A 12015-nucleotide genomic window follows, 5' to 3' on the forward strand; every position below is an offset into this window, starting at 1 on the left:
AGGCGATTTTTCAAAGTTGTAATTCACAGATAAAATAAAGTAATGCTCACACTTTTTTTGTACATAAAATAGTAGTGTCTTCAGGTATTGCATTTAAAATAGGAGTGATAATTGTTAATAATTTCACTTGCATTGCAGTTAGATAAGTCGGTGGCACTTTCATGCAGTTTTTTTTCTGTGTGGACTCAGCTATAGCAAGTTCTATGTAACCATGATTTTTTTAAATCCATCTCAATAAGTTTAAAGTAGTGATAAAGTGCGTTTCCACATCCATTGGAGGTTTTGATATTTTTTGAGAGCTGCTTGTCTGCTCAATGATGAGTAAAAAAATCCAACTAATTTATGAGCTTTGCCAATTAATCTCACAAGTATTGGTTGGTTGTGGTAGCTGACTTCACTGACAATCTCACAAGTTGGAGTTTACGAGCACAGCTTCCTAGCCAAAATTTTCCAAAAAGTTTAAGTGTGCACAGCATATTAGGAGTAGTATCAGTTGTGGCTCGTAAAATATTATCTGAAGTCAAGTCAAGTTTTGACAGCATGTTTCATATAATTTTTTCAGTGGAAGTAACTTTGTGACAAGCATTTATTATTTCCAGGTTTACTACTAATAAACTTCATGATTCTAAAACCCGCAAGGATGAAATATAGTGACAAGTAGAAACAAGAAAGATATTGCCATTATTTTAAAGTGATCAAAAGTTATTCTAGGTTTGGAGATAAACTGCCATTTTATACTTTGTTGGAAGCTATTATATAGATCATTGACTATATCACTTAAATTTCAAGATAAAGTGGTCGGTTGTGGTGGATGATATTTCCCTTGAGTAAACACCAAGCACATATTGATGAAGCCAGATCCAGAAGCTGTCTCCTATGATCTTCCATCTTCATTTATAAATCTAAGCACTTCATGGCCATACTTTTTTTTTAATAACTGTTATTCGAGGTCCAATAAAGTGTGAGTTTTTGGGAGGGTTTTTTTAAATTTTTTTTTGTAGCATATGCTTTTTAGATGCTTCTTCATGTAGTTTTTTATGATCACGTTTTAAATGGTTCCATACATGAGATAAAGTTCCAATTTTCTTAACAGAATACTTCTTTTTTTTTTAATGTTTCTTTTTTTTTATGAATTCTCTAACTAACAATTATTTGGAAGTCGTGTTTTAGCTTTTTACCACTCCAGTTTTTAACACTCAAAAGTTTTCAAATTTAAAATTACTTTAAGTGAAAGCAAAGACGAAAAGTACTAAAGCAAAATTATAGGTGTTAAATTCTACAGTTTTCGTGCTACTAATTTTTATTCTATTGATATCCTTAATTGGCTCTATTTATATTCTGCCATTGTGTGGTTAATTGGAAAATCAACCAAAGAGTTGGAATGCCCCAGACTTCCTTCTAAGATATTATAATTTAGTAATAAATTATTATATCACACGCAGTTGTCTCTAATTTGAATTCCTCAAAGGTAAATTATATTTTTTAAATTAAATTAAATATTTATATATTCATTGATCAAACTGAAAATTGTTATTATTTAACTAAAAATTATCATTCTGCAGTAGACTAGTAGTAGTAGTACTAGGTTATTTCAATCATTCATTAAATTTTTTTTTTAATGTTTGGTTGAAATAGAAGTTTTCTATAACATAAACAGAACTGGTAAACTCTAGGCAATTGTTGTTGGTTCATTGTTTAGGTAAAAATGGCCAAAGCTCCAACAACGAGAAGTTCTGCCATGTGTGGTTAATTGGAAAATCAACCAAAGAGTTGGAATGCCCCAGACTTCCTTCTAATCAACAAGTACTGGCAAACTTCCTCTACTATCACAAGGAAGAAAAGAAATCATTAAACTCACGTGCCAATATTAGCATATTATCCGTCTTTCATTACTGGGAAAAGGCTAGGATACCGACTCTGCCAGTTAGATATGCTGCCATAAAATTTCAAGGTATACAGAATTTTCATTCTGTAGAAATTTTCAAAAATGATTTGCATGAACTTTTTGATATTGCAAGATCAGATGCATTGCAGATTATGCACAATGAGGAAGACAAAGCGGCCCAACAGGAATTTCAAAAAAATTAAATGAGTAGGAAAACATTTAAAACAAAAAAAAAAGGGATGCTGAAGATGCCAGAAAAAACCAAGAGGTGGTCGCTTTAACTCTACTGTCAGAACATTCTTCCAGCTCTTCTGCTTCTGAAATTGAGTTTGTATTTGATGATGAACTTATCAGCGTTTCCACAAGGCTACCTCACTCAGCTCTAAAAAGGGCAAGGAATAGCATTCTGACTCCAGACTTGAACCTCACACTTGACAGCGTTAACATTAGTGATCAGCAAACTACTTATGTTATTGCTGCTCAAGCCCTTGGACATGATCTGGATAGCATTTCATTTTCTCGCAGCACTACCTGTCATTCTAGAATGGATACACGCAAGTCCAAGGCAGTCGAGGACCAAAACTCATATTCAACCCAGGTACCACTTCTGTTGCACTGGGATGGAAAACTCCTAACAGATATTTTCCATACAAATGTAAAGGTAGACAGAATTGCAATCCTCGTATCTGGAGCTGGAGAAGAAAAGTTTCTTGGGGTTCCCAAAGTCATAAGGGGAACAGGTGAGGAGCAAGCTAGTGGCTGCCTTGAACTATTGGATAATTGGCCAAGATAAATCTCAAAGCCAAAATACGTGGGCTTGTGTTCGATACAACAGCCTCAAACACTGAGTTAAAATCTGGAGCTTGCACAATTATTGATAAGACTCTCAAGAAAGATCTTGAGTGGATAGCTCCAGTGATAGTGGATTTGCATCCACATATCTTGGATTTACCATTGGACCTGATGTAGGTTTGTACAAACAATTTCAAAAAGAATGGCCAACATTTGACCAATACAAATATGCTGCTGCTGATTAAACGCTCTTCAGTGGATTCATGACTGATCTCTGCGATGAAATGGTTGCATACTATAAAGAAGCTGTAAAAAACCATCACTAACACCAAGAAAAAAAAAGCTCATCAAGGCTATGGTGAGCTTCTACAATTGTACCTCATCTTTCTTGGTGGTTGCCCAAAAGAAGAAGAAGATTTCGAACACCTGGAGCCATTCACCACGCCAGATGGATGGCAAAGGGCATCTATCCCATCAAAATCCTTCTTTTCAAGAATCAAGTGACTCTCACTGCTCATGAAAGAAAAGCTTTGACCAACATCAGCCTGTTTATTGCTCTAGTCTATGGAAATTTTGGCATGAAGCTTTTTTGGCAGAAAGAGCCCCATATAATGGCTTGAGGCTGTTGAGACTTTTGAATGATTTTACCTGCAACAACGTTGTTAGAGATGCAGCAATGACAGCCTTCAAAAGACACCTATTTTTCAGAACATTTGATTGGCTTGGCTTTTTTCAACCCCTGCGTTGATGTTTATACCAAAGCCACCATGGTTCAGAATCATACAAATGCCAAAAAGAAAACGTCACCAAAGAAAATTGAAGGCAAAACATTCAAGTTAGAAAACCCATTGGAATCATACGTTACAAGCCGAACATTTCACCTTTTCAACCTTCTCATCAACAACGGAGCAGAGAGTAGTTAGTTTTTCTCTCAATGCCACCCGACCTTTGGCAAATAGATTTATATTTAGTTCAGGGAAACTGCCAGGCAAATGAAAGTAGTTAATGACTGTGAGAAGAGAGGGGTTGCTTTAATCCAGACCTTCAACTCTTCGATAACGAAAGATGAAAAGCAAAAGCAATGCCTCTTGCAGGTTGTCAGCACTCAGAAAGCCTTTTCAGAGCCATCAAAGCGTCTCGAAATAAACAATGTAAATTACATTACAATATGTGAATTAAGTTCAGAATAACTAGAACCTATTTAAGTCATGATATTTTATTTCGTTTATGTTTTATAACAATTTTCTTGCTGAAGAAACTAAATTTTCAATTATTTCTTGTTTCTTCCATCGCAACAATATTTATTGTTCAAAATTGCGCCACCCCTAGTTATGTTTAAAAATTTTATAAAATTGGCCGAAATGGTCCATTTGTGGAATAGAACAAAAGCAAATGTGACCCGACTTTCCACCTTTCAATTATTTGGCCCACTCTCATATATATATATATATATATATATATATATATATATATATATATATATATATATATATATATATATATATATATATATATATATATATATATATACACACACACACACACACATACTTACATACATACATACATACATACATACATACATGTCCTTTATGCATACTTGTAACAAGGTTTTTGATGTCTTAAAATTCTTTTAATTTGCTTTTATATTTATAATCATTAACTTTTTTGAATTACCACAATTTACTAAATTACCAGAAAACTAGTTAAATTAAATAATCAACTCGAAGCAATATAGAGATATTATGTAATAGTTAGGGCTAGTAATGGGTCAGGTATTAGTGAACGCGGACCCAGACCCAACTTAAATAAACAGGTCTGGGTTTGGATCAGGTTTCAAACAACTCGACCCTATCAGTAATTTCAAAAAAAAAGGCGCTTTTTTTGTTTATAGTTGCTCTAAGAAGTCCTAATAGTCTTGTCACAGAACAGCCTTAAAGAGTTGGTATTGGTTTAATGAATGCAAGTATCATCATGGCCGCCAAGAACTGTATGATAATAAAGTAGTTTTTCTCAGTCATCATATTGAGTGGAGCGTTGTAAGTAATAAAAGTATTGAAAAACTAAAGCATTTAGCTATTAGAACTTCATTAGATAATGTAAGGAGGGGTGATATCTATATGCTTAAGGGTTTTTGAAGGCCTTCAGAGCTTACATTTATACCGGTGCGACCACACACCTAAAACAGAAGACCTTGAAAGTTTTTTAAAAGAGCAAGACAGTAAAGTACTGACACCATGGAAACATAAAGGAAATTTTCATGAGTTAGAGTGCCTAAAGGCTTTCGTGGCTTTTTTTTATTTTTAATATTGTCTATATTAGTGTGAGAAGACCCTGCTTAGTATGCTTTATGAACAAATACTTTATGCAAGGTGCTTTTTCAGTGTTGTTGTTGTTGTTCCAGTGTTGTGTTCCAGTGTACTCAAAAGTCTGAAAAAGAAATTTTTAGGACTTATATTTGGAACTTTGCACCACGTTGAATGCACCACATTATTATACTTCTTAGATTGTATTTGTATATATTTATCTGACCACTGCACTTTTATTTAGTAACCAATTTTGTTTTTCTTTGAACATTTGAGTCATGTTTAAATCAAACGTGTGTCTCAAACTGAAAGCCTTAGAATGGTCAGACCCTAGATTATGCTAGCTCTTTTGTTGTAGGCCCTCTAATATGGCATTCACACCCAAAGATGAAGGATTCTTGTCAATAATTGAGACTCGAAAGCCAACAATCAAAAGACCATTTATTACCAATGTATGTACTTTTTTTATTACCAATGTATGTACCAAAACCCCTCCTATAATGTAACTATTATAATAACTAAAAACCAGGACCCAACCATGTTCAAAGACTTTTAGCGCTTTTTTTTTGGTCACTAGTATTTTTCTTTTTTTCCTAAGAAATTAGACCAGCTTCATTTTTGTTTTCATTAATGGAGATTGCATTATCATTTTTTTCTTTTCAATTAAAAAATTGAAATTAGTTAATTAACTCTACTACCTGTTGTAAAGACTGACTCAGAAGCAACAATAGGCAATGGAATCAACAAAATATTTCTTGCTAAACATTGTATAACTGGAAAACTGACTCCAATGTCTCTACCATTCCAGTATGTCAAATCCTTGATCAACAATCAATGGCTCATCTAAATAAAACTGTAATTCATTTTTTAGTTTCCAAGTAGAAGATTTTAAGGATACATTTTTTTGAATTTCTCAATCCTTTTTGAATATAAAAAAGAAGCAGAAGAAGTAGACTGATTTTAAATACTTTCCTTTAGCACTGGAGTGTTTATGATTTTGAAATATTTAGCAGCATACCCATTTTACAACTTTTTTAATAGTCCATTAATATTTTCTAACTTCTGTTCACTTGCGACAACATAAATTTCTCTAAAGTAGTACTTAATGCTGATCATTTTATAATGCTGGCTCAACACAAATGCAATGGCTAATATAATGAAACTAATTTTCTAATATTTGCTATTAACTTTGCTATTATTTTCCTCCCCATTTCACAGATAAACTGAATATGATTGCTGCTCATATCAGTTATTTGTAAATAAATTTCACAAATATGATTAAAATAGTAGTTTGCTGTTGGATTTATTGTTGTAGAGAAAAGGTTTCTTACTTTGTATAAAAATTGTAAATAGTCACAACAACCTTTAACATTTGTCCTCTTCATTTTGCAAATGTGTGTAACTTTAATCAATTTTATTTAGACAAATAAAGGCATCTTTGAATTTTAATGCAGTAATATAAGTAGAGTTCTATCTTGTTTTTACATATAAAACAACATTATTACTAAGAACTTGTATATGGGATTCTACTTCTTTAAACTGTTGCCATTTCAAAGTTGGCAATTCGACATATTTCGCGCTTTCTCTAACTTTTATTATTATATGTTTTATGCTTTCAATTACATTTTGAACAACCAAATATACAATATGCGCAGAACATCTGACATGAAAAAAATTACCGTCACTGACGAGTTTAGTATTAACTGTTAAAACATATCTAGAACAACACACATGATTTTTTTTATCTATGTTCCATTTGCATAACTTCTCAAGTAAAGTTTTATATAGTGCTATTTGAGTATGAGGCACATCAATATCAATAAAGTTAAATATATACTTTTTTAGTCTTCAATTATTATCAATATAGTGGCAGGTAAGGGTAATATAGGATTTATTTTGAGTAGGCATCCACAAATCACTTGTGAAATTAATTCGACATTGTAGCTTTTCCATTTCATCATATAACTTTTCCTTTTCATCCTCAAAGATTTTCAAACAATTGTTTGTAATTGTATGTCACCTAACCATTTTAAAAAGAGCTTGTGGATTTTTACTATACTCTCTTAAACTGCAATATTCAACATTTAAAAAAAAAAATTGATATTCGTGAAGCGGGATCATGTAAGCCAAGTCGTTTCTGCTTGTTTCTTGATTAAATTTGAAACTTTTAGACTCTAAGACACCATCGACTATTACTTTACCACTCTGTAAAAAGGTTTGACCTTTTTTTGGGGAACAAACTTGTGGGTGTTTAGTCCTCAAATGTTTGACCAAGTGACTAGTTCTATCTGTAGGTCTTGCTGATATAGAATGTGAACAAAAGTTACATATTATAAGATGTCCAAACTGTTAAGGTTTATTTTCTCTTTTTAGTTTTAGGTAATACTCTTAACTCAGATAAAAGTGGCTGTTCGGTATCAATAATTGTATTTTCTACCTCTGACATATCTGTAAAAAACAATTGAAATAAAAAATAGGTATCTAAAGAAAAAGATTGGTTTTGAACCTTTTATAACTTACGTACTTCTGTAGTCTTTTTCTTTGACTAATAAAATTTTTTGAAAATAAAAATAAAGCTTTTATGAGAAGACTTTTTGATGAGATGACTTTTTTTTTTTTGTTGTTTTATTTTTTAAAGACAATTCTCAAATTGAATTTTAATTTAACTTGAAAAGTCTTTTTCTTAAAAAATCTTTTTTAAAAGAGTGCTTAAAATTGGGTTTTATCTGGTTTGTGAACCTTTTTAAATATTTCTGAAATCATTGTAGGTTTTCATCGGCATACGCCTAATATTAAATAAGATATCATGAAAAAAGTATATAAGAAAATTATAATAATGAAACCATATTAATTAAGAAAAAAAGCAACAAAACAAACGTTATTTTATATATATTTTTTTTATTTTTTTTTAAAATATATAGATATATATATTTTTTATTTATTTAAAAAATATATAGATATAATATATATTTTTAAATAAATAAAAAATATATAATATGTTTATTTATTTAAAAAAATATATTTTATTTATTTTAAAGCATTATTTATTTTATATATATATATATATATATATATATATATATATATATATATATATATATATATATATATATATATATATATATACATACAATGCTGAACTTAATACTAGTAGTAGTGCCATTTTTAGCGTGTTTGACACAAACTCTTGGCAGCCATTGCAATCAAGGTATTGGCGAGAAAGAGTCTCGCTATTTTTTTTAATAAGAAAATGTGGACGAAAGTGTATTCAAATATCTAACTTATGTAAACTTCAAACTATGTTATGTTAAAACATATATCTAGTTTTACAGTTTTAACTTCACTTGAAAATCGCATTGTGACAACATCTCCTTAATTTTGATCTATAGCATTTATTTCCGTTTTAAGTCTTTTGTTTCTTAAATAGTTTTAAAACCCAGCCAGACATGGCTTGGATTTTAAAACTATTTAAGAAACAAAAGACTTAATATAACCAGACATGGCTGTATGACTAAGTGGGTCTCACAGCGTTTCTGAAGCCAAGCGCCAAGGTTCAAGTCCTACCACTGGACCCTTTTTGTTTCTGATTTTTTTTAAATACAAAGTAAACCACTTGAAATTTTATAGATATTATATACATAATATTTGTAAAAATATTATACACTGTAACAAATGAAATGCAGAGAATTTTTAAATAAGCTTTAGATATTTGTTGCGCTTGTGGATGGTCTGACAAAAAATGGTCTGAAACTTTATAAAGAAAAAAAATAATAAGACCATCCTGCTACTCCAGTTGATGCTGCTGTGCTGCTGCAGGCAAAAAAAAAAAAGAGATTAGCCCACATCTAGCAAAAAATTTAAAACTTATTCTAACAAAAAAAAAAGTTTTTTACTGCATTTATTTTTTTGCTATCAATATATACACCCTGATCGAAAAATATTGAAAATGTTTTGTGTTAAGGGATGGATTTGACATACTAGCTCCCCGTTTTTTGGGTCCTCTTTTGCTTGCTAAATTTAATATAGTCTTGATGAATGATTGAAGTTTTACTTTCTTAGTCTTGAATTTCGAAAAATGTTGCAAGAAATGTCACGCAATTCCCATCTATCTTATAGTTACTTATGTTAAGTGTATAAGTGTATAAAAATAGAGGTCCACAGACCCAAAAAATATTAAAGTGAAGACAAGAAAATATATTAAAGACATAAAAAATATTAAAGTAAAGAAATAGAGAATAGATAAATAGCTAAATAAGTATAAAAATAGAGGTCCATAGACCCGTATTTTACAGGTCATGACAGCTAGTGTATATATATTTGCAGCCAAAAACTGTTTAAAAATATCTACCATTAAAATATTTTTTCCAGATTTTTGTCGTGTTTTTTTAATGGTGGTTTTTTAATAAATAAGAGAAGTTTTTTATTTAATTTTTTTTTTTTTTACAGATTGTGATGTGATGATTGAGCTTTTCTTAATAGATAAGGATAATCTGACCTGAAATATGACCTAAATAGTTACTGAGATAATATATTTATTAATCTTACATTGTTTTTTGTTTTTGTTTTTAGATTCTTGTGGTGATTGAACCTTTGTTAATAGATGAAGATTATTATGCGCGTGTTGAAGGCAGAGAAATTATTTCAAACCTTGCCAAAGCTGCTGGCTTAGCTACAATGATTTCCACCATGAGGCCTGATATTGATAACATAGATGAGTATGTGCGAAACACAACTGCAAGAGCTTTTGCTGTTGTTGCCTCTGCCCTCGGTATTCCTTCTTTGCTTCCTTTTTTAAAAGCTGTATGTAAAAGCAAAAAATCATGGCAAGCACGTCATACTGGAATCAAAATTGTCCAACAAATCGCTATTCTTATGGGATGCGCTATATTGCCTCATTTAAGAAATCTTGTTGAAATTATTGAACATGGTACATATAACATAAAAAATTAGTTTAAACTTTTATTCAAAATTTGTTACCCAGCCTAATTAACTTTAATTAACGTTTTGTATTTTATTGAATATTTATTTTCAAGGTTTAATTGATGAACAACAGAAGGTTAGAACTATTACTGCTCTTGCTATTGCTGCATTAGCAGAAGCTGCAACTCCATATGGCATAGAATCTTTTGACAGTGTTTTAAAGCCACTTTGGAAAGGTATCAAGCAACATCGTGGTAAAGGTCTAGCTGCGTTTCTTAAGGCTATTGGTTATCTAATTCCACTTATGGATGCTGAATATGCATATCATTACACAAGGGAAGTAATGATCATTTTAATTCGAGAGTTTCAATCTCCTGATGAGGAAATGAAGAAAATTGTACTGAAAGTCGTTAAGCAGTGTTGTGCTACAGATGGTGTTGAAGCTAATTATATAAAAGAGGAAATTTTGCCTGAGTTTTTTAAACATTTTTGGACACATCGCATGGCACTTGATCGTAGAAATTATCGCCAACTAGTTGATACAACTGTAGAAGTTGCTAATAAAGTTGGTGCAGCTCACATAATTGGCAGAGTTGTTGATGATCTAAAAGATGAAAATGAACAATACAGAAAAATGGTTCTTGAAACAATTGAAAAAGTTATGTCAAATCTTGGAGCTTCTGAAGTTGATTCACGACTAGAAGAACAGTTAATTGATGGAATTCTTTATGCTTTTCAAGAACAAACTAATGAGGTATTATATATTTAACTATTTTAGGTTATTTTTAAAAATAAATCAGTTGTGCTGCTAATTATTTTCTCAAAATAATTTTTTTAGAATTTAGGATTTATTATGTGTACTATAAAATTTTAAAAAGATTTTTGTAATTTTCGTAATTTTAAGATCAGCCTTCAAAGAGTCAATTTTTTCTAATATTAGTATTACTAATATTAGGTATTGCACTTTATAGACTTAACACCTTCATCCTTTTTTCATTCCCATATATATTAAAGTTTTTAGTGTGTGTGGCTTTAATGAACTAAAATGATCTGTAAGTCTGTATTGAGTATTGTGTAGTTATAGTTTAGTGCTGAATCATCAGCACACTCTTTAACCCACCTATAAACCCGACTGAATGAGTTAAAAAAACTTTTGTCAGATATATTAGACCAATAACTAATTCGTAATAATAAACATAAGTTCACTGGCTACTTCAGTCTTAAGTGTTAATGGCAGATTGGTGAGGTTTTGATTAACAACTGTTGTCATGCACGGTATAATGTCATAACATGGTGTTAAGGGTCTGGTGTTAAGGGCAGATTAGAGAGATTTTGATTTACAACTATTTCATGTAACTGTTGTCATGCACGGTATAGAAACAATTTTATTAATAATTAAGAAACTTGAGTAAAATTAAAAGTATAATTTAAGTTAATAATTTTTCAAGATATTTTTTTGCAATTGTAATGCCATTCTTGCAAAAAAAAAAAGTTGTTTATTACTAAAATGTTATTGTTTATATCTAAAATGGATTTGTTTTGATTCAAATGCATTAAGCACTTCATAGCTTTATAATTTATAATTTAATCTTTTTTGAAATTGCGTCTTGTGACTATTGCTGAACTTCTTCTTTATAAACGTTTGGTCTAAAAACCTTTGTGTAATGTCTTTGTGATAAAAGCTTGTTTAATTCTTATCTCTATACTTTTATATAACATAATTATATATTTTGCAAGAATATGGTGTTGACAACTAATTGTATTGTTGTTTTATGAAACATTTGCATTTTGTAACCCTACAACATTTCTATTGTCACACTGTATTCACTGTTGTTGTGTCACATGACCATTCTTTTATTTACTGGGAATGAAATTTATTCGACTAGTTTTTCTATCTTTTGTTGACATTTTATTTTTTGATGACACGTTTTACATTTTAATGCGTGCATTATCTTTTAATTTTCTCTTCAAGCAAACCACTTAAAAGTAATGTGCAATTTTTAAATTAAAGTTATTTTCATATTTGGTTTTTTGCAAAAAACTTGCTAGTTAATGTGGATCATTCAACTTAGTTAATGTGCATCGCTCAATGCTGCACCAGTCTGGTTTTCT

General features: G+C 30.6%; 1 protein-coding gene across 2 annotated transcripts in view; it reads left to right on the top strand.

Moving 5' to 3' along the window:
- The window catches only part of LOC100209738 (splicing factor 3B subunit 1), a 52855-nt gene that overhangs the window by 27972 nt on the left and 12868 nt on the right, over window positions 1-12015 (top strand). For both annotated transcript variants that reach the window (XM_065809770.1, XM_065809771.1), the window contains 2 exons: window positions 9553-9910; window positions 10017-10657. In XM_065809770.1, coding sequence (XP_065665842.1) covers window positions 9553-9910; window positions 10017-10657 — 999 coding nt within the window. The remainder of the gene's footprint in view (window positions 1-9552; window positions 9911-10016; window positions 10658-12015) is intronic.

Source organism: Hydra vulgaris, chromosome 11 (assembly GCF_038396675.1).
Source record: "Hydra vulgaris chromosome 11, alternate assembly HydraT2T_AEP".
NCBI lineage: Eukaryota > Metazoa > Cnidaria > Hydrozoa > Anthoathecata > Hydridae > Hydra > Hydra vulgaris.